The 24325-nt window shown below is 39.0% G+C and overlaps 1 protein-coding gene across 1 annotated transcript in view; it reads right to left on the bottom strand.

Annotated features, from left to right (window-relative positions):
* EYS (eyes shut homolog) overlaps positions 1–24325 on the bottom strand; it is a 136539-nt gene that overhangs the window by 86224 nt on the left and 25990 nt on the right. Inside the window, exon 3 of the mRNA XM_038745845.1 lies at positions 3178–3371. Within this exon, the coding sequence (XP_038601773.1) occupies positions 3178–3371 (194 nt within the window). The remainder of the gene's footprint in view (positions 1–3177; positions 3372–24325) is intronic.

Here is a 24325-nt window from a genome sequence, read left to right as displayed (position 1 = left end):
GGTCTCTCTGCCACCATCCAGCCTTTCTTATCAAGAATCACTTTCCTTCCAAGACAATCATTTCTAAAACATCATTTTATATGTGTCTTTCCATTCCCCAAAATCATCTATTGATTACCACTTTTCTTTGCATCAGACAGAAATTCTTGGCCATTGGCTTCAATATGCTTCATCAGCTCTCTTCATCCTTCACAATCAATTAATCAAAGTATTTATTGAGGGCTTACTGTGTGCAGAGTAATAATAATAATAATAATAGTATTTGTTAAGTGCTTACTATGTGCCAAGCACTGTTCTATACTACACACTTGGAATAACACCAGAGTTGGTAGAATACATTCCCTGTCCACAACAAGCTTACAGTCTAGAGGAAGAGACATGAATTAATAGAAATAAATGCTTTATGGATATTGTGAGACTGGCTTGAGATATACCCACAGTCACCCAACCAGAGAGAGCCAAACAGACTCTATTTTGGAATGGCCTACCATCTCCTCCGTTATCCGGGAATTGTTACATGCTCTTAGTTATTTATGTACTGGTAACAAAAGACTTGTAGTTAGAGGCCACAGCTTGCAGACATAGCCCGAGGTTGCACTTAACAGGGATGCATCATCTCACCCAAAATCCCTGAAACCTTCTCAACCTGTCATTTCCATGAACTGTTTATATGCAGATTACGCTCCATATGGTAGAAGCTCGATGTTACCCATTACAGACAGATAATCTTTTCCAAAACATGGCAGTGCTCACCCAGTTGGTCAGCGGAATACAGACGCCCAGCTTCCACATCCACACCCCCTCTGTAAAAGCCAAGTGCACCTGAGTACACTGCTGCTCCTTGCAACGTGGAAAGGAGGTTAAGATAGCCTTGAGTGTGCTTGTCTCACCAGAGGATGCCTGGTTCATGGCTCTTCAAGAAACCCACTGAGTACTAAAAAGGGAAAGGGTTTCAAGTACCTGTCCTTCTGGGATAGATGTTGGTGCATGCATAGAACCGCTCTATGGTGGAGTAAGAAATTGTGTCTCTAGGGGCTGTAATACCTTGGGTCTGAGGTTTGGGTATGTTTTTTGTGCATTAGATCTATAGCTTTTTCGTAGGTTTATACATATATAAATATACATATATACATATACATATATATATATGTGTGTATGTATATGTGTATATATATTCATATTTTAAAGCCATAGGGTTTATAGATTTTATCCATTAAAGCTATAGCCTTTTTGTAGATTTTGCACATTAAAGCTATAGTATTATATGCAAAATTCAATGAGTCCATTTGTTTCATTCTTCCGTGCCTGGATCTAAGTGCCCATGGATGAACTCCCTCCTTCGGGGTGCCTCAGATATATACATAAATGCTGTGGGGCTGAGGTTGGGTAAATATCAAGTATCCAAAGAGTATAGATACAAGTGCATAGATGGCACAGAAGGGAAGAGGGAATCAAGGAAAAGAAGGCTTATCTAGGGAAGGTCTCTTGGAGGAGACCCATGACATTAATATGACTTTGAGGATGGATACATTGGTTGGTCTGGCAAATATGAGAGATAATCTTGGGGTACACTGCTTGAAATTGATCTCCATTAATCCCCATCTGTAAAATGAGGATTAAGGCTGAGGCTTTTGTGGTAAAGGGACTGTGTCTAATCCAATTATCTTGAATCTACTCAGTGCTTAGTACAGTGCCTGACATACAGGAAGCACTTAAACCGCATATTTTTTTTTTTAAATGAGGCTTCCCACATGTCCTATTTGGAGACTTGCAAGCATCCCACATTTGTTCTAAATAAATATTACTGGGTCTAGTAGTCTGATGTCATTACTTTATAATCCAGACAGAATCAGACCCTCATGAGTGCCTGAAATAGATAGAATCAGTCAGTTCTATTCATTGAGCACGAACTGTCTGCAGAGCACTTGGGAGCATATCAGTGAATTGAAACACAAAGTCCTTGCCCTGAAGGAAGTATATTCTCATTGGAGAGTTAAGCTACATAAATACAGTTGGAACAAGAATAAAAGCATATATACAAATGATAAAAAGTAGACAAAAATGTAAAGACATAAAAAGACTGATCCATTTAATTCTACTAATCTCCGCAAAACTCAAATTATACTCAGTTCTCATTAAGCCTTTCTTAGAGGTTCCAATTCTGTATTCCACTACTAATAATGGAGATACATAACTTTGAAAATCCTTAAGCGACCAAACGAGATTACTGCAGCCTTTTAAATAGATGCCAAAATGTATACCACTTTTCTATTAGCCTCTATTGTCCCTATAAGGACACTAACAAACAAATGAATGCAACTTGGACTTTTTTCATATTCTGGCATCAACTGTTACTTGTCCTGGGATAGTAGGTGAAAGGCTATTTAGACATATAGAATAGAAGGTTGGAAAATAAGATCTCTGAGGATAACCTTGAGGGTATTAGATTACTTGGCCTAGAAATTTCATACAAAAGAAACTGCATGGAATGTTTAGGCAGACAGACTAAGTCTATTGGGGCACTAACAAATGATGTAGCAAAGAAAGCCTCCTACATGGATATTAACTTTTAGGGTTTCCTGAAACTTCAGTAATGCAACTTTTACTCATAAGATAAGGGTTTCCCTCCAGGTATCCTCATTATAAAGCAGGGTTCATTTTCAAGTGTACATGCTCATGGTGGTTAGAAGGAGAGAGGTGTGAGTAATGAAATATCTTGTGAGAAAGTCTGTCCAGTAGAAATATCGTAAAAATGAAAACATTGATGAGATAGCAAGATAATACAACTTTCTATAAGTCGATTTCAGTTTCCTCATCAGACTGCATATGAATTAAAAGAAAACTCAAGAAAATTTCACAGAGAAGCAATCAATAAAGTAATAAAGAAAAATATGCAAAGTTACATTTAAGAAGGAATGATTCACATGGGAACCCAACAAATGAAATTAAATGATGTTTGCGTTTTAGGTAAGTTCTACCAGGGGATAGAAAAAAACAGAAATAATACATGTGAATTATGTTTCAAGGTTTTCCTGAGTTCTAAAATTGTATTCCTACAAGGTTAACCTCAGTTTTGAAGTGATAATGTTAGGGAATACTGAGAATAAATATTTTAACTCTTAAAGTAATAAGTATTTGTTTTGGTGCTCCACATATTTGTCCTAAATTCATACTTACATTTGACATATCAAGGCATTCAGCTCCATTCTGACATGGTGTGGAAGAACATTCATTAATATCGATTTCACAGTTTGAACCAAGAAATCCAGCAGGGCACTCACAAACATATTCTGAATGGTTGTTCTGGCATGTTCCTCCATTCCAGCATGGCTGAGAAATACAAGGCTCTGCAGATTCCTCACAAAAAGGACCTAAAATAAAAAGACTAGCAATATCAAAATATTAGCATTTAAACAGCTGAACTCCCAAAATGACTATTCAAAATAAACTAAATATTTACAATAAGCATTTTTATCAATACAATTTTCATTACTATTATTTTTCAAAAAGACTGTAGGCTCGTGATGGTCAGAGATCATGTCTGTTGTTTAAGTCATGAGAAAAGAGCTTCCCTCCAGGCATCCCCATAATAAAGCAGAATTTGTTTCCAAATATATGTGCTCATGAAGGAAGAGACACGACAGATGAAATAGCTTGCACTGTGTCTGTAGTACCCAAGTTCTTAGTACAGTGCTCCACACACAGTGAGCACTCGATATCATTGATTGATATCATACAAAATATGCTAAAGGGTAATTGGTTATGAAATGAATGAATACATCTAGTTCTGTAATCTTGTATTTTTTCCCATAGCCCTTCCTAAAACTAATGCCCTATACGACTCAAAAACAAAATATGTGATCCCCACCTTAATGAGTAGGAAAAATATATTTTAAGCAGCCGTACTAGTTAGTATCATAGCTACTGGAAATAGTATGCCTCGCCTATTAACTACACAATAAGCATTCAACAAATACCACTGGTGGATAGAATTCTATTTTTTCTCTTACTAAAGGGGGTATGAAGCTAGTAACCTAGGACTTATGAAATAGAAGTTTCATAAATCTCCAGTGGCTACCAATCAACCTACACATCAGGCAGAAACTCCTCACCCTGGGCTTCAAGGCTGTCCATCACCTCGCCCCCTCCTACCTCACCTGCCTTCTCTCCTTCTACAGCCCAGCCCGCACCCTCCGCTCCTCCGCCGCTAATCTCCTCACCGTACCTCGTTCTCGCCTGTCCTGCCATCGACCCCCGGCCCTCATCATCCCCCTGGCCTGGAATGCCCTCCCTCTGCCCATCCGCCAAGCTAGCTCTCTTCCTCCCTTCAAGGCCCTACTGAGAGCTCACCTCCTCCAGGAGGCCTTCCCAGACTGAGGCCCCTCCTTTCTCTCCCCCTCCTCCCCCTCTCCATCCCCCCCACCTTACCTCCTTCCCTTCCCCAAAGCACCTGTATATATGTATATATATGTTTGTACATATTTATTACTCTATTCATTTATTTTATTTTACTTGTACATATCTATCTATTCTATTTATTTTATTTTGTTAATATGTTTGGTTTTGTTCTCTGTCTCCCCCTTCTAGACTGTGAGCCCACTGTTGGGTAGAGACCTTCTCTATATGTTGCCAACTTGTACTTCCCAAGCGCTTAGTACAGTGCTCTGCACACAGTAAGCACTCAATAAATACGATTGATTGATTGATTGATTGAAGCTCTGTACTGTGAGAGAATATCACAGAAAAATATCCTTCATTTTAGGATCAAAATACAGACTTTATTTTGTGGCATGAAAATTGCCCTGTCCTTGAAAAGAGGTTACAAAACTACTGACAGGGAACTGCAACAGGGTCATTTGGAATTTTACATTATTGCTGATGTGATATTCATTAAACAGCCTATTTAAGTGCCTAGTTATCCACAATTCACAAAGCTGGAATAGGTTTACAAGAGGAATAATACTCCAGTTAGTCCCAGAAAAGCAGCTATAAGAATTACAATTACAAAAAGTTGCATTCACTTAGCAAATAAAGCAAGCCAAAAAATTGGCTTTGAAGATGTTTAATGTTTTTATCTGAAAACTAAAATGTGCATGAAACCCTAAAATTGGTAAAGACATAATGGTGGTATATTATTATTAGTGATATGACCCGCTGTTGGGTAGGAACCGTCTGTATATGTTCTCTTCCCAATCGCTTAGTACAATGCTCTGCACACAGTAAGTGCTCAATAAATATGATGGAATGAATGAATGAATATTAGAATAAAGCCAATTCAAACTTTAAATAAGTGGTCCTTTGATTTTGGAGATGTTGATACTAGTGGTAAACTGTTATTTTTTTCTTATATATTCTCTATGTGCCATGTACTGTATGTACTAAATGCTGGGGTAGACACAAGATAATCAGGTTGGACACAGTCCCTATCAAACATAGAACTCACAGTCTTAATCCTCAATTTACAGGTCAGATAACTGAGGCACAGAGAAGTTAAGATCAAGTGACAGTGCCAGGCTCTTTTCACTCATCCACACCGCTTTTATATTATTATGAATGTAAAAAGTGGAAGGCAATCTGCTACAAGTCAAAACCCACCTATGCTGTGCAGCAGCAGCAGAGACGAGAATCAAGGGTGGATACTCAAGTTTACTGCACAGAAGGAGGCAATAATAAACTACTTCTGTATTTTTACCAAGGAAACTCTAGGGATAGGATAATAATAATAATAATAATAATGATAATAATAATAATAAAAATAATAATAATAGTATTTGTTAAGCGCTTACTATGTGCAAAGCAGAATGATTGAAGATAGAGTTGGGACATTCTGGGAGAGATGTGTCCATGGTGTCATTATGGGTTGGAGATGACTCAACAACAAAAGACAAGACAAGTATTATGGAACAAAATGTATCTTAATAATAATAATAATAATGGCATTTATTAAGCACTGATCCTCCTAAACAGTAGATCCCTGCAGTGACCAACATGAATGTTTTGTCAATACCGGCTGAATGAGATATTGTTCCTGAAGATTTTATGCTGCATAGATTGATTGTTAATAAGCTGTTAACCATTTTTATTTTTGGTATTTTTTCCCATTAAAATTTGTGATTTTTTTTTTGTAATCTATTAGATTATGGGCAGGGAAATAGTGGCTTCTTATTGTTGTACTCTCCCAAGCACTTAGTCCAGTGTCTAGCAGAAGACACTGCAGAAGTTCAATAAATGTCACTGATTGATTGATTGATTATAACATATGCTTTCAGCTTTAGATAATGCTTAGGACTAAGTGCAATTTAGAAATAGGCTTAACAGAGCAGTAAAAAATTACAGATTTCTGTATAGAATTAAACAAAAACAATTGCAAAATAAGATAAAACACCTTCATATTTTTGTAGAATTCTTAACTTAAAAACAAAAGAAAACATACTGAGTTCTTTGAATATCTGTAGCATTCCTGTTCTTTTATATTTCTGTAGAAACCTACTTTATATGGCAAGTCACTATTTCAAGTGAAAGTCATGGATATGTCAGGTATTAGGAAACCAAAACCCTATAAGTATATAATCATGCGTAAGGACCTGTTGGAAAACAAGGCCATTATTTAGTACATTAGTGCTAGTTAATATGAATAGAATGTAACAACATCCTTATATTTCCTTTTTTTATGTGTTATATATAATTAGCCATCCAGTGAAACAATAGATCATTCAAACACCTCAAGGAAACAATGTAGTACATGGAAAATTATACCTTATTAGATAAGAACAATTAAGAAATCTGAATGTGTAAAAATAACTTAAATAGCTCCAGGAATTTTACTGATGATAGAAAACAGAATAAGTTGAAGTAGGCATAAATAGGCTGGATTCTTCACAGTCATTTGCTACAGCATATACTTCTTGTTTCATTTCAATAAGAAAGAAACTATGAGAGCTTAAAAATTAATTATCAGTGGAAAATGAATACATACATGTGTGCTTCAAACTGATCAATGTGAGGCTATTTTCTGAAGGAAGGCATATAATGATTTTTATTCTTTGCAACTTTTCTCCACTTTCCTTGCAGCTATTTTCTCATGTTGTGTAATTTAAATGTAACCAGAATAGTTGCATTATTTTTAGGATGCCCTAGGCACTTTTAGATAAATATTTTAATGCCCTAGATTTAGGACTGCCCTAGCTAACGTGGTCTGATTACTTCAGTCCAGTCTTAGCTGCTCCAGCTCATTTCAAATGCTTGTACTTCCACCTTTTAGCTAGGAGGTGCTCAGTACCTAATTAAGGTCCCAAGGAATTCTGGTACAAGTAGTGTGGATGATAACAAGGGGCCTTAAACCCCATACTTCTCATTCACCACATTTCTCATGGCTCCAGGGAGGAAATGGGAAGGTGTCACCTGTCACGCTGGCATGGATTCAAGGATCCATACAGCAAGTGTGAGCACAGGAGTCAGAAAAGTTGAGCCATGCAAAATTTATTCTATGTGGTGAAATTACCTTCCCTTTTGGGAGGAATACACTTATTTTTAGTTATTCACACACAGTGAATTGAACTTCCCTCTCGGAAGTTATTTTAGTTTGGCGACCTGCACCTTATGACTTCTTGCATCCACTCAAACTGAAGGATTGCCTCGCAGGAGGAATACACTTATTTAGTTACTTGCATTTGGTGGAGTGCCTACATCCTACCCCATGCACTCTTTCCATACACTTATGCATTATTCAAATGTGATGGAGCACCTAGCTCTCACCCACAAATGTTTCCCACTCAAGAGGGAAATGTATTACTTGCATTCATTCATTCATTCAATCATATTTATTGAGCACTTACTGTGTGCAGAGAACTGTACTAAGTGCTTGGGAAGTACAAGTCGGCAACATATAGAGACATTCCCTACCCAACACCGGGCTCACTGTCTAGAAGTTGCTTTCAGGTGGCTAAGCAACTACCTCCTGCCCATGAACACTTCCCACTTGAGAGAAAATCAATGCATATGGGCTTTCTAAACACTTCCTGGTAAAAAAAAAAAAAAAAAACATCTTTTTGCACTTGGTGATTTGTCTATGCCTATTTCTGTCAGATGACCGTTCAGCTACCTGCTACCGTATGGAATGAACTTCAGATTTTCAAAATGCCAACATATCCATATAAATTTAAGGAATAAGTGCAAGGATGTTGGTTCTCTGTCGTATTAACAGTCAACAGATTATACTACCATGTAAAAATGCATACAAAATGCAGTTACTACAGGAATCTCAAGTGCTTAGTACAACGCTCCATACTCAGTAGGCATGTATCCCTGATTCCAGTGGTGGTGGTGATGTCGATGACAACAGCAGAAAGAATGCTCTTGCTTTAAAAAAAAAAAAAAAGCAAAAACCCTAAGGTATTCTGGGCTACAAATATTCAAACTCTACCCTCCTGCAGGACTTCCATTATTACATGGAGAAAGTTTTGAATGAAATTTCTTGGGTTGGGGTAAAGGGAAGTTGACTTGCTTTCCATTTTTTGGATTCTTGTTGATGTGGCAAGCTAGATGTGTTAACAATACAGTTTGATATTTGACTTCAAATTGTCTGTTATGGAGAAAGTTTTGAGTGGAATTTCTTGGGTTGGGGTAAAGGGAAGATGACTTGCTTTCCATTTTTTGGATTCTTGTTGATGTGGCAAGCTAGATGTGTTAACAATACAGTTTTATATTTGACTTCAAATTGTCTGTTATGGGAACATTCATTTTTGTCAATGACTTTTAGGCATTTTAATCTGGGTAATTTGATATATAAACCTTTCCTACGGTTACAAACCGAGTCTATGATGAAACAGCAACAAAAGCACATATAAATGTGCTATACATGTGGCTATATCACATGTCTACCCAGTAAAACCTAAAATGAAAAACACCAAAAGAGAACATAATTTAAAAGGCAACCTTAGAAGTTCTGGAGCAAATCGAAGCTATTCTGTATTTTAATAGGAATCACAGTAGGAACTCTGACAAACCAAATCCAGTATACTAAGAAGGTATGAAATTCTCTAAGAAATGAAATTACAAATTGAGTAAATTCTTCTTGTCAGTAGTCTACTGGAAGTGAGAAGAGGCTAACAATATAATGCACTTCAGAAATTAAAGATTTTATGCATATAAGTTCATTTTTATCCCTATTTTGTAAGAATGATTCCATAGTTCTACAGGAGGGTATCACAAAGGCATCATTAAGGTAATGATCTGCCTCAATTCCTGTTTTTAAGCAACACTGACTAAGGGCCCGTTGTTGGGTAGGGACCATCTGTATATGTTGCTGACTTGTACTTCCCATGTGCTTAGTACAGTACTATGCACACAGTATGCACTCAATAAATACAATTGAATGAATGACCTGAACCTAATGCCAGCCTGGCCAAATTCTAGAATATTTCAGAGGCAGTGAGGTGAGGAGGGAAGGATGCAAGTTGGAAAATCCATGTTGTGTACTGTGTTCAAATCAAGACTCTCAAGAAAGTCTTGAGGAAGAGATCATGGTACAGGATTCCACAAACATCACTGCTTCTTAATGGTATCTGTCTTATAACACAATTTAGCACGAATATGATTTAGTTCATAGAATGAGGTTTCCATTGCACAATTCCTTTCCAAATAACTTCCTCATGCAGTACAAGTAAACCTGATTGCCTTATATGTACTCTATGCTTAGTACAGAGCTTGGCACATAGTAAACACTTAAAAAGAGAGTATCTGTAATGCAAAGATGGATAGGCAAACTTTGGGGGTTGTTGAGTGGGAAGATGTGCTCAGAATTATTTTTCCGGGAAAACTGATGTGACAGAGTGAAATCTGGTTCAGAACTGCACCAGAACATAAGCTCTGAAAAACATTAGTCTCTGCTGCACTAGAAGAGAGGGGTGAAGAAGTGGGAGTTTTTTGTTACTCTCCATTTTTGCTAAAGTCCTAGATTGTATTTTTTTCCAATATGTTGATATCCAACAATGACAATTGTTCCTGTCCAGAGTAATAGGTCTGGCTGAAGTCCACAGTGGTGTGAAATATCACATAGTAGTCAACTGTGATAGTTCATAATAATAATAATAATAATAACGATGGTATTTAAGTGCTTACTATGTGCCAAGCACTGTTCTAAGTGCTGATAACAGTTTTATATTGAAACGACCATTCAAGTTAAATATAAGCCTTATTTATATTCTTAATGAACTTCTCACCGAACATAAGCTCTGCAAAACATTAGTCCCTGCTGCACTAGAAGAGAGGGGTGAAGAAGTAAGTGGGAGTTTATGGGAAACTCCTGGCTGGGTGCCAATCCATTATGCCAGATGATGGCTTCAATATTGTCATCTTGTATCTACCCCAGGGCTTAGTACACTGCATTGCACATAGTAAGCACTGAGCAGGTGCCATTATTATTAGGTGGTAGCTTATTTAATGGTTCTATGAATGCACCATATGTCTAGAACACTGTAGGAATAGCTCCTGGGTTCCATAATTTATCTTTTGTTGACTTCAAATGATATTTTGGCCTGAAAATGGCTGGGTGGAATCTCCCAACTTGGCATAGCCAATAATAATTCATAATTTCACTCACAGATGAATAACTAAAGAGATTGGAATCTGAGGATTATCTAAATGACATGAGTGTTCTGCAGTGAATAATTACACCAAATTGGGACAGATTTTTCAGAGTGGAGAGATGCAGACAGACAACACAAAATATCCAGGAAGCAGAATAAAGGATGGACTGGAGAGGGAAAGAGGCTGATTCAGTAGTCAAACTGAAATGTGAAGTGAGCTAGACTAGTGGAAATGCATTTGGATAGGGAAAAAAGATGGATCTTGGAAATACTGAGGAGAAAGAACCAATAGCAATTTTGTGACAGACTGCATATGGAGAGAGACAGAGGAAAGACAATGCCAAGTTTAGAGTCAGGGAGAATGGTGGTAGTGTCAATGGTAATGGGAAAGTTAAGAGGTGAAGAACATTTTGGAGGAAAGATGAGGAGTTCAGTTTTGAAATGTCTTGAAATGTCAGTGGGACTTCTATGTAGAAGTGTTCTGGGAGGCAGGAAAATGCAGAGAAAGAGAGCAGGGCTAGCAAGGTAGATTTGGGAGTCATCCACCTATAAAGAGTTGGAATAGGGAACAGGAGAAAGATTCTCCAGGTCAGGGTCGATTGAGAAGATAAAGGAACCCAGAAAAAGTCTGCGGTACCCATGTTAGCAGGTAGAAAGCATCGGAAGATCTGACAAATGATGTAAGAAGGATTGGTTAGAAAGGTAAGAATGGAAACTAGAAGAGTAGTCTATCACAAAAATAAACAAAAACAAAGGTGTTTAGTGTTTGTAGGAGAAACGATATCAAATATCTGGCAGATGAAGAGTCAAAGGGTTCAGAAACTGGTTGGGGCTGCTTTTCAATGTTAATGAGTGTACTTGCAGTAGGAAAATTGTCGAGGATACCAATTCTATAAGAAAGGATATTTTATGGCAGTTTTCTTGTTATTCTCCATTTTTGCTAAGGTCCTAGACTGTATTTTTTTCAATATGTTGATATCCAACAATGACAATTGTTCCTGTCCAGAGTAATAGGTCTGGCTGAAGTCCACAGTGGTGTTAAATATCACATAATAGTCAATTGTGATAGTTCATAATAATAATGATAATAATAATAATAATAACGATGGTATTTAAGTGCTTACTATGTGCCAAGCACTGTTCTAAGTGCAGATAACAGTTTTATATTGAAACGACCATTCAAGTTAAATATAAGCCTTATTTATATTCTTAATGACCTTCCTGTATTGTATACTTCTCACCGAATATCTTTGAATTCCTTGAGCTATCTAATGATATCAGACTGTCAACAGTTATATGTTTTTACCATGTAAAATATTTCTAAATCTGTTTTTCCAGACATTAAGTAATCATCAACCTTAATTCCTCCTTCCTATTTGCCTTCTTTCTAATTATCTCCTTTTCAGCATACTTTAGACTAAGTTCATTCATTCATTCAATCGTATTTATTGAGCGTTGTGTGCAGAGCACTGTACTAAGTGCTTGGGAAGTACAAGTTGGCAACATATAGAGATGGTCCCTACCCAACAACAGGCTCACAGTCTAGAAGGGGGAGACAGACAACAAAACAAAACATGTGGACAGGTGTCAAGTTGTCAGAACAAATAGAATTAAAGCTAAATATCCCAACCTGTGTTCGTTCACCCATTCCTTTCAACTTTAAATCTGTTTCCTATTCCCTTTAGCAATTTATACCAATTTTTAAGTAATTCAATTCTTTGCCTATAAGACTGCAACCTTCTGCATCCACAAATTATTTTCTTATCTTTGTCACCCAAACTCTGCCTAGACTTGTCCCTGAATGCTCCTGTTTACATCTGTTCATGCTGCATCTCTCCAATCCCCTCTCCATTTCAGCACATTAAAAGCTATATATCTGATCTCACGTACATATCTCTCTCCTGCCTCCATCCCTTTCTTGTCATTTAATAACAGCATGTTAGTGAAATGTTCCCCTTTGTGCCAAAGTTACAGGTTGAAGAGAAGTTCACTTGGTAGATAAATGAAAAAATAAAAATAAAAAGTCAATAAAATCACTACTTGAGAATCAGCCTGTTTTTCCAAATGCATTTTAACCTGAAATATTAAATCTTGTTTTTAAATGTTAATTCCATAAACAGTATTTCAATAATTTTAACATTAAGAATGCCATTCACTTTTATCCTCTTATACTCATCTAAGAATGTCTTTGCATTTTTCTGTTAAAGTACTCTATGTAGAATGTTAAATTTACCTGGAGAGATTGAAATGCAAATTATATTTTTCACAAGTTCTGGGACAGTTTAAAGGATTATCATATCTAGTCCATTTGAATGTTTAAGGCCTAGTTAAAATAAGCCAAAGGGTTCATCATAAAACAATTGAACATCATCTTCAATTAAATCCCATTGTGATTGTGTTGTAATTTGTTCTGCCCTCTATTTGCATATTAATGTCATCACTTGAAATGGGTTATTATAAACAAATTCCTGAGATCTAAGTGTGCCTGTAAGAGACTAGCAGCAAAGTAACATTTACTGGGGGAACTTTGGAGTTTAACATTGAGAAGTTAAACGAAGTGTTGATTCAGTGATGACCTTTAAATACATACATTTTTAGGAGAATATTGCAGACTATTTGCTTTCTATTTCTTCAAATGACCAAAGAAGAAATGTGCTTAAGAATTACCTCAGTTAGATATATATAAAGAAAAGGATTGTTAAACCAGGTGATAAGATATTTAAAGAAATTTTCCACCCTCTTCTAGAGACCTTTGAGAAAATAAACTACTATTGGTCATTTAGGTGGTAAATTTATCAAGGTCCCTGCCAGGTTTATGACATTCAGTTACCTAATAATTATCCCAATGTTGAAGAATATTTGTTTTTTCTAAAATTCAATAGTTAAAGCATAGCCAAGAAAATTATAAATATAATGCATGGAAAATATAATAGTCTATTTTGTCTTTGGACAAAAAGTCTATGTATTTACAAATTTGGGGAAGTTCTGAAGTTGATCAAAATAAATTATGATTTACCTTTGTCTCAAGATCAGCTCTCTGATCTCTGATCAATGGGAAGTGTTTAAAACTGGGAATTTCCATTTCTGATCAGAAACTTGATGGAAATGTAATACTACAAATTTTATAGGAAGAATGTCTTCAGTGTTCTGTTTATAGGGACACTTAGCACTAGTTATGCCATAAATTCCACCCCATTTTATAAACCTCAGCAGTCTACCTAATTGACATGGAGCACTATATGGAGATATTGGTGCCCCAATTATCACTTTGCTGTCCTTCTTTTTTATTCATTCATTCAGTCAGTCGCATTTATTGAGCACTTATTGTGTGCAGAACACTCACTACATGCACTTGGGAAGTACAAATCAGTAACAACGGTCCCTACCCAACAACGGGCTCAGAGTCTAGAAAGGGGAGACAAACAATCAATCAATCAATCAATCGTATTTATTGAGCGCTTACTATGTGCAGAGCACTGTACTAAGCGCTTGGGAAGTACAAATTGGCATCACATAGAGACAGTCCCTACCCAACAGTGGGCTCACAGTCTAAAAGGGGGAGACAGAGAACAGAACCAAACATACCAACAAAATAAAATAAGTAGGATAGAAATGTACAAAGTAGGATAGAAATGTACAACAACAAAACAAAACATGTAGACAGGTGTCAGTATGATCAGAATAAATAGAATTATAGCTATATGCACAACATCATTAATAAAACAGTGTAATAAATATGTACAAATATACATACAAATATTCCCTTGTGGTGAGGGGAAGGAGGTAAAGTAGAGGGAAGGAGGGGGGCAATGGGAAGGGGGGGGTGGAGAGGAAAGGGGGGCTCAGTCTGGGAAGGCCTCCTGGAGTAGGTGAGCTCTCACTTCACGTAGTCTGTAAACTCGTTGTGGGCAGGGAATGTGCCTGTTATATATTACTTTACAAAGCACTTAATGCATTTCTCTGCACACAGTAAACACTCAATAGATATGATTGATTGAAATATGCTGTTATTAAAATATGTTATGGGCTTCCGATGACTGCCTAAACATTAATAATGAAGATAGATTAGCTTCTGTGACTAATCCAGGAATAAGACAATGTCAGACCACATAAGGGGTTACACTCCCAACATTTTTTTTAATGCTATTTATTAAGTGCTTACTGTGTGTTAGATACTCTATTAAGTGCTGGGCATAATACTATGAGTGTGAATTTGTATTTATACTGTACATTATTACTGCCAGTGCAATAATCACATATGAGTTTAAGCGTATAGTCTCTCAGATAATAGATATAAAATAACTAACATGCTCAGTAGTAATAGTAGTTATAGTATCATTTTCTGAGCACCCACCTGTTGCAATGTATTTTACTAAGTGCTTGAACTCAAGTCAGTGGCATATTCCCTGCTCACAAGGAGATTCCATTATAACAAGGGAGACAGACATAGAAATACTTTCAAACGGAGCAGTCAAAATAAATGATTGAATAAATGTATACTTGTTAATGCCGAGAAGCAGCATGGCCTGCTGTTTAGAGCATGGGCCTGGAAGTATAATCCCAGCTCCACCACTTGTCTGCAGTGTGACCTTGTGCAACTCTCGACTTCAAGGCTCCCCATCACCTCGCCCACTCCTACCTCACCTCCTTTCTCTCCTTCTACAGCTCAGCCGGCACGCTCTGCTCCTCTGCAACTAACATCCTCAATGAACCTTGTTCTTGCCTGTCCCACCGTCGACCCAGGCCCACGTTCTTCCCTTGGCCTGGAATGCCTGCCCTCCACACATTCACCAAGCTAGCTCTCTTCCTCCCTTCAAAGCCCTACTGAACGCTCACCTCCTCCAGGAGGCCTTCCCAGACTGAGCCCCCTTTTTCCTCTCCTCCTCCCCCTCCCCACAGCACTTGTATATATTTGTACAGATTTATTACTCTATTTATTTTACTTGTACATATTTACTATTCTATTTTGTTAATGTGCATATAGCTTTAATTCTATTTGTTCTGACGATTTTGTCACCTGTCTATATGTTTTGTTTTGTTGTCTGTCTCCCCTCTATAGACTATGAGCCCATTGGGACCGTCTCTATATGTTGCCAACTTGTACTTCCCAAGTGCTTAGTACAGTGCTCTGCACACAGTAAACACTCAATAAATACAATTGAATGAATAAATGAATGAATGAAGTAATTTCCATTTTCTATGCCTCAGTTATGTCATCTGTAAAATGGGGATGAGGACTGTGAGACCTATGTGGGACATGGACTTGTATATGCCGCAGTACTTAGTGCAGTGTCTGGCATATAGTAAGCACTTAAATTAAAAAAAATGGGTATAAGTATATAATATGTTACACTTCAGGAAACCCTTTAGGCCACTTCTGCTCCTACTGGCAGACACTTCTCTACATAAAACACCAACTCAATTAAGGAATTTCAGCACCAAGCTGTCATGTTACACTTGGATATAGCTTAAAGCTACCCTGATGTTACTCCAATCTGGGTTACCAGTCTATGCTGCAATGTGGGTGGTGTTTGTTATTTCTAGCTCTTCCGATTTCTGCCACATACTACAGAGATGTTCTCTGACTCCAGTTTATGTGCCTTTGTTTTCTCAGTTGTTTGCCAACAAAACTGTGGTCTAAGGCTAAATCAACTTGGTGGGTTTTTTTTTCAAAATATAAACTTTTTGATTTAGAAGATTTTGAACCCTGAGATCAAGCCTCAGGCTATTAACTAGGACCCAAATCAGTAATTTTGTATTTGGGGAAACCAAGGAAAATGTGAGATTACAAACTCAAGGCAGGTGCCACTAACAGTTCTGTGAAAACCGCAATGGCCACAGCCAAACCAGATTCACAAATAAGATAATCACCAAAGTCACATTTAATCAGTACCACAAATTGGGAAGGTTCACAACAGAAACATTAAAACTGAGGTAGGTTCACAATTGTTAGGGTCAGGTTAAGTGATACCATTAATAGAAATCTGAAACTATGTCCTGTCTCCTTTCAGAAAGTTCCAATGGATTCCTTGAAAGGAAGGCACAACTAGTCCCTATAAAGCATCTTCCTTTCCAACAGCATTTTTTTCAGACCTATTTTGACAGAATATTTATAGCTTATTGTGACGTTGCAGTCTCATATTAATGTCAATTAGCTTTCATCATTTTAAAATGAAATATTAGAAAACAATCATTTTCTGTACATAAAAGATTTAATATAAAAAAGGGATAGGCTTTGGAGAGACACTATCCTATACATCACGAGTTTTATTACTAGATGGACAGAGTTAAAGTCAAGATAGTACTGAAAGGAGTGCTGGCTGTTACCTTCACAGTGATTAATGGCAAGACAACGTATCAAGCATCTAAGAGTTGAGAACCCATTAACGTAGGAGAAAACTGAAAAAGCCAGAGGGAAAAAGTGTCACACCAACAAAAGGATGTAAGGAATAAATGTGCTGCTGCTCTTCCATTATAGTTAGATATGTTCCTAAAACCGTGCTAAAACGTCAAAGTTATTTAAATTACTGTTCACTGTGGTAAGTGTCTTGATAGCCTTATAATAAGAATGAAGAAAGCAGAAGAGTAAGCAATTACAGTAAAAATAAGAAACAAGAGTTGTCATTAAAGGGGCATAAAGATTTTGAAAATGTAGCTATAGTAATTCATTTTATAAATGTTATAAAATGTGAAGATTTTTAATATTGTTAAGTGGTTTTGAACATTAATCAATGGTAATCATTGCACACTTGCAATTTGCAAAGCATTGTACCAAGTACTTGGGAGAGTACAGTACAACAGAAACAGCAGATATGTTCCCTGCCCATAAGGAGATTAGTCTAGAGGACTATATAGAGGATATGTTAAAAACAGAGGAATGTGCACGATTATGGACTACTGAATATCCAAAATGTTCAATAAGAACATATGAGTTACTTTTGAGGAATGTTCCTTGCTGATTCCTTCCAGCTTTTTACTTTTTTAAAAATGGTATTTAAGTGTTTACTATGTGCCAGACACTGTATTAAACACTGGGAAAGAAGCTAGTTAATCAGCATGGACAGAGTTCATGTACCACATGGGGCTTATACAGTCTTAATCTTCATTTTTACAGATAAAGTAACAGAAGCACAGAGAAATTAAATGGTTTGCCCAAGTTCACTCAGGAGGACAAGTGGTGGAGCCAGGATTAGAACCTAGGTTCTGATTCTCAGATCCTTTTCATAATGCCATCCTGTTTTTCTGTTATACAGAGTTCAGCAGAGAACTCAGCTAGGTGCTCTGAGAGATTATATAATTATAAATTTATTTGAAGATTCATCATAGCATTGTGATTTTAAAATAGATCTGCATAAATCAAATGGAAATGCATTAGGCTATCAATCAATGGTATTAATCAAGTGTTTACTGTGTGCGTAGCACTATATTACGAGCTTGGGAGAGTATAATACAACAGAGTTGGTAGACACAGTCCCTGCCCACAATAGGCTTACAATCTAGTGGGAAAGACAGACATTAATATAAATTAAAGCTATGTATATAAGTGCTGTGGGGTGCCCTGATAGCCAAATGCCTATAGGGTACAAATGCAGAATGGAGAGGGAATTGTGGAAAACAGGACTTAATTGGGGAAGGCCTTTTGGAAATATGTGACCTTAATAATGCTCTGAAGATGGGGAGAGTAGGGGTCTGGTGTATTTAGAGAGGAAAGCATTCCATAATAATAATAATAATAATAATAATAATAATAATAATAATAATAGCATTTGTTAAGCGCTTACTATGTGCAAAGCACTGTTCTAAGCGCTGGGGAGGATGCAAGGTGATCAGGTTGTCCCACTTGGGGCTCACAGTCTTAATCCCCATTTTACAGATGAGGTAACTGAGGCCCAGAGAAGTTAAGTGACTTGCCCAAAGTCACACAGCTGACAATTGGTGGAGCCGGGATTTGAACCCATGACCTCTGACTCCATGCAAGAGGAGGACATGGGAAAGGTCTTGGCAATGATTTAGATGAGAATGGGGCGCATAGTGAGTTGGCTGAGCTGTAATAGGAGATCAGTGTGATAAGGTTGGTGGCAAAAAGCCAACTGAGTGCTTCAAAGCAGAGAGTAAGGGTTTTTGATGTGGAGGGGAAGGGGCAATGACTGGAGGTTCTTGAGGAGTGGGGAAATGTGGACTGAAGATTTTTTTTTAATGATCTAGACAGCAGAATGAAGTATGGTCTAGAATGGGGAGTTAGGAAGGTCAGAAAGGAGGCAGATAAGCCCCTAACTTTGGCATTATCCTCGACTCCCCTCTGCAGAAGCAGCGTGGCTCAGTGTAAAAAGCACGGGCTTTGGAGTCAGAGGTCATGGGTTCAAATTCTGGCTGTTCCAATTGTCAGCTGTGTGACTTTGGGCAAGTCACTTCACTTCTCTGTGCCTCAGTTACCTCATCTGTAAAATGGGGATTAAGACTGTGAGCCACCCGTGGGACAATCTGATCACCTTGTAACCTCCCCTGCACTTAGAACAGTGCTTTGCACATAGTAAGTGCTTAATAAATTCCATCAGTATTATTATATTACAACCATCACTAAAATTTGCCCTTTCCTCTCCATCCAAACTGCTGCCACGTTAATACAGTCCTATCCTATCCCACCTGGATTACTGAATCAGCCTCCTTGCTGACCTCCTCCTGGCCTCCTGTCTCTCCCCACTCCAGTCCATACTTCATTCAATCGTATTTATTGAGTGCTTATTGTGTGCAGAGCACTGTACTAAGTGCTTGGGAAGTACAAGTTGGCAAAATATAGACGGTCCCTACCCAACAGTGGGCTCACAGTCTAGAAGGGGGAGAGAGAGAACAAAACAAAACATATTAAAATAAACTAAATAGAATAAATATGTACAAATAAAATAGAGTAATAAATATGTACAAACATGTATACATATATACAGGTGCTTTGGGAGGGGAAGGAGGTAAGGCTGGGGGGATGGGGATGGGGAGGAGGGGGAGAGGAAGGAGGGGGCTCAGTCTGGGAAGGCCTCCTGGAGGAGGTGAGCTCTAAGTAGGGCCTTGAAGGGAGGAAGAGAGCTAGCTTGGCAGATGTTCGGAGGGAGATTACTCCCTGCTGGGATCATTTTCTACAGAAATGTTCAGGACATGTCATCCCTCTGTTCAGAAAATTTCAGTGGTTGCCCATACAACTGTGCATCAAACAAAAACTCCTCACCATTGGTTATAAAGCACTCCATCACCTTGCCCCTCCTACCTCACCTCACTTCTCTCCTATAACCCAGCCCACACACTTCACTCTTCTAATGCTAATCTTCTCACAGTGCCTCAACCTCACCTATCTCATCATCGACCCCCTAGCCCAAGTCCTGTCTCTGGCCTGGAATGCTCTCCCTCCTCAATCTGACAAGCAATTACTCTTCCCCGCTTCAACACCTTATTGAAGGCACGTCTCCTCCAAGAGGACTTCCCAGACTAAGCCCCACCTTTCATTCATTCATTCATTCATTCATTCGTATTTGACAGCCTACTGTGTGCAAAGCACTGTACTAAGTACAGTGGGAACTACAAGTCGGCAACGTTTAGAGACAGTCCCTACCCAACAACGGCTCACAGTCTAGAAGTGGGAGCCAGACAACAAAACAAAACAAGTAGACAGGTGTCAAAACCATCAGAATAAATAGAATCACAGCTATATGCACATCACTAATAAAATAGAGTAGTAAATACGTACAAGTAAAATAAAGTAATAAATATGTACAAATATATACAAGTGCTGTGGGGAGGAGAAGGGGGTAGGACGGGGGGGCAATGGGGAGGGGAGGAGGAGGAGAAGAAAAAGGGGGCTCAGTTTGGGAAGGCCTCCTGGAGGAGGTGAGCTCTCAGTAGGGCTTTGAAGGGAGGAAGAGAGCTGGTTTGGCAGGTGTGTGGAGGGAGGGCATTCCAGGCCAGGGGAAAGATGTGGGCCGGGGGTCGACGGCAGGACAGGCGAGAACGAGGCACAGTGAGGATGTTAGCGGCAGAGGAGTGGAGGGTGTGGGCTGGGCTGTAGAAGGAGAGAAGGGAGGTGAGGTAGGAGGGGGCGAGTTGATGGACAGCCTTGAAGCTGAGAGTGAGGAGTTTTTGTTTGATTCATAGGTTGACAGGCAGCCACTTGAGATTTTTGAGGAGGGAAGTGACATGCCCAGCGTTTCCTGTACAAAGATAATCCAGGCAGCAGAGTGAAGTATAGACTGAAGCACGGAGAGATAGGAGGATGGGAGATCAGAGAGGAGGCTGATACAGTAATCAGTTGGGATAGGATGAGAGATTGAACCAGCAGGGTAGGGATTTGGATGGAGAGGAAAGGGCAGATCTTGGCGTTGTTGTGGAGGTGAGACTGGCAGGTATTGTTGATGGACTGGATGTGTGGGGTGAATGAGAGAGCAGAGTTGAGGATGATAATAATAATAATAATAATGGCATTTATTAAGCACTGACTATGTGCACTGTTCTAAGTTCTGGGGAGGTTAAAAGGTGATCAGGTTGTCCCTGGACTCATGGTCTTCATCCCCATTTTACAGATGAGGTAACTGAGGCACAGAGAAGTCACAAAGCCCAAAGTCACAAAGCTGACAGTTGGCAGAGTCAGCATTTGAACCCATGATCTCTGACTCCAAAGCCTGTGCTCTTTCCACTGAGCCATGCTGCTTGTAGGATGACACCAAGGTTGTGGGCTTGTGAGATGGGAAGGATGGTAGTGCCATCTACACTGACGGGAAAGTCAGGGAGAGGACAGGATTTGGGAGGGAAGATAAGGAGCTCAGTCTTGGACATACTGAGTTCTAGATGGTGGGCAGACATCCAGATGTAGATGTCCTGAAGGCAGGAGGAGATATGAGCGTGGCACAGTGGAAAGAACCCGGGCTTGGGAGTCAGAGGTCATGGGTTCAAATCCCAGCTCCACCAATTGTCAGCTGTGTGACTTTGGGCAAGTCACTTAACTTCTCTGTGCCTCAGTTACCTCATCTGGAAAATGAGGATTAAGACTGTGAGCCCCCCGTGGGACAACCTCATCACCTTGTAACCTCCCCAGCGCTTAGAACAGTGATTTGCACATAGTAAGCGCTTAATAAATACCATTATTATTATTATTATTATTATATGAGCCTGGGGGGAAGGAGAGTGAACAGGGGAAGAGATGTAGATTTGGTTGTCATCAGCGTAGAGATGGTAGTTGAAGCCATGGGAGCAAATGAGGTCACCAAGGGAGTAAGTATAGGGATCAGAAGGGGGCCAAGAACTGACCCTTGAGGAACCCCTACAATAAGGGGATGGGAGGGGGAGGAGGAGCCCACGAAGGAGACTGAGAATGAGACTGAGACTTTTCTCATCTCCCACTCCCTTCTGCACTGCCCTGACTGGTTCCCTTTGATCTTCCCATCTCCCAGCCCCAGGAAGCTTATGTACATATCTGTAATTTTATTTATTTGTATTCATGTCTGTCTCCCCCCTACTAACTAGAATGTAAGCTCCTTGTGAGCAAGGATTGTGTTCATTGTTGTTTTGTACTTTCCTAAGGGCTTAGTACAGTGCTCTGTAAATTAATAATAATAATAATAATAATTATTATTATTATTATTATGGTATTTTTATGTGCTTACTATGTGGCCAAGCACTTTTCTAAGCACTGGGGTGATACAAGGTGATCAGGTTGTCCCACGTGGAGCTCACAGTATTCATCCCCATTTTACAGATGAGGTAACTGAGGCATAGGGAAGTTAAGTGACTTGCCCAAAGGCACACAACTGACAAGTGGTGGAGCTGGGATTAGAACCCATGACCTCTGAGTCCCAAGCCCATGCTCTTTCCACTGAGATATGCTGCTTCTCTAGTAAGCACTCAAATATAATTCATTCATTCAATCATATTTATTGAGCACTTACTGTGTGCAGAGCACTGTACTAAGCTCTTGGGAAGTACAAGTTGGCAACATATAGAGATGGTACCTACCCAACAACCAACTCACAGTCTAGAAGGGGCTAGATAGACAACAAAACAAAATATGTGGACAGGTGTCAAGTCATCAGAATAAATAGAAGTAAAGCTAGGTGTACATCATTAACAAAACATAGTAGTAAATAGAATAGTAAATATGTACAAGTAAAATAAATAGGGTAATAAATCTGTACAAAGATATATACAGGTGCTGTGGGGAGGGGAAGGAGGTAGGGCGGGGGTGATGGGGAGGAGAGGAAAAGGGGGCTCAGTCTGGGAAGGCCTCCTGGAGGAAGTGAGCTCTCAGTATTCATAACTGAATGAATACTGAATGAGGCAGATGTAGTAGTCACGGTATGTGACTGGATCAGCATAGTAAAAGCTTGAATGGAGGGAAATGGTCAGATTACAGTAGAGCTGACAGGATTTGGTGATACAGAGAATCAAGGCTGTGGATCTATGACATAGGGAAGATAGTGGTACTGTCTACAATGAAAGATAGCAGGAGAATAGGGTTTGGGTAGGAAGATAAAGAGGTTTGTGTGGGGTTTTTTTAGTTTGTTTGCTTTGGGCTTGTTTTATTTGATGTGTCAGAAGGATATCCAGCTAGAGATGGCAGGAGAAAATATGAGACTGGCAGAGAAAGAAATCAGGACTGGATATTTAGATATAGGAATCATACACATAGACATGATAGTTGAAGCATGTGAATGAATGAGTTATCTAAGGGATTGGGTGCGGATTGAAAATAGAAGGGGCCCCAGAGCTGAGACTTGAGGGACACCCACTGTCAGAGGGTGGGAGGCAGAAGAGCAGTCTGCGAAAGAGATCAAGAAGGAACAATCAGATAAATAGTAGAAGTGGATTTCAGTGTCAGTAATACCTAGGATGGATAATGTTTCAAGAGAAAGTTGTGGACAAAGGCAGCCCCTAGGTCTAAAAGAATAGGTTGAAGTAGAGGTTGTCTGATTTGGTGAGAAGAAGGTCAATGGTTACTATTAAGAGAGTTTTTTAAGTCCAGTGAAGGGAGCAGAAATTATATCAATCAGTCAGTGGTATTTATTGAGCAATTTGTGAAGAGCTATGCACTAAGTGCTTGGGAAAGTACAATACAAAAGGATTAGCAGAAACAACCTCTGCTCATAACGAGCTTACAGTCTAGAGGGGATTGCAAACATTGATACATTTATCATATATAATTTAAATATAAATTATATGTATATATAAACCCACATAAGTGCTGTGGGTTTGGGGGTAGGGCAAATATCAAACGTCCAAAGGTCATAGATCCAATTGCATAGACAACACAGAAGGGAGACTGAGCCAAGGAAAGAAGGGATTGGAGGAGATGTGACTTTAATAATGCTTTGAAGGTGGAAACGGTGGTGGTCTGGCATATATGGAAGGGGAGGGAGTTCCAGGCTAGAGAGAGAGTGGGGGAATGGGGTCTTCAGAGAAATACACAAGATCAGAACACAGTGAGTAAGCTGGCACTAGAAGAGTGGAGTATGTGGGCTGGGCCGTAGTAGGAGATCGATGAGGATGGGATGAGCTGAATGAGTACTTGAAAGCCAATGGTAAGGAGTTTCTGTTGATGTGGAAGTGGATGATTGGAGGTCCTTGAGGAGTGGAGAGACATGGATTGGATATTCTTGTTGAAAAATAATTCTGGTATCAGAATGAAGTATGGTCTGGAATGGGCATAGAAAGGAGGTCAGGAGGTAAGCAAGAAGGTAGATGGGATACGTGGGATGGATACGTGT

Source organism: Tachyglossus aculeatus, chromosome 1, assembly GCF_015852505.1.
Source record: "Tachyglossus aculeatus isolate mTacAcu1 chromosome 1, mTacAcu1.pri, whole genome shotgun sequence".
NCBI lineage: Eukaryota > Metazoa > Chordata > Mammalia > Monotremata > Tachyglossidae > Tachyglossus > Tachyglossus aculeatus.
Note: the sequence above shows the minus strand (reverse complement) of the source record. Positions and strands in the feature narration are given on the sequence as shown.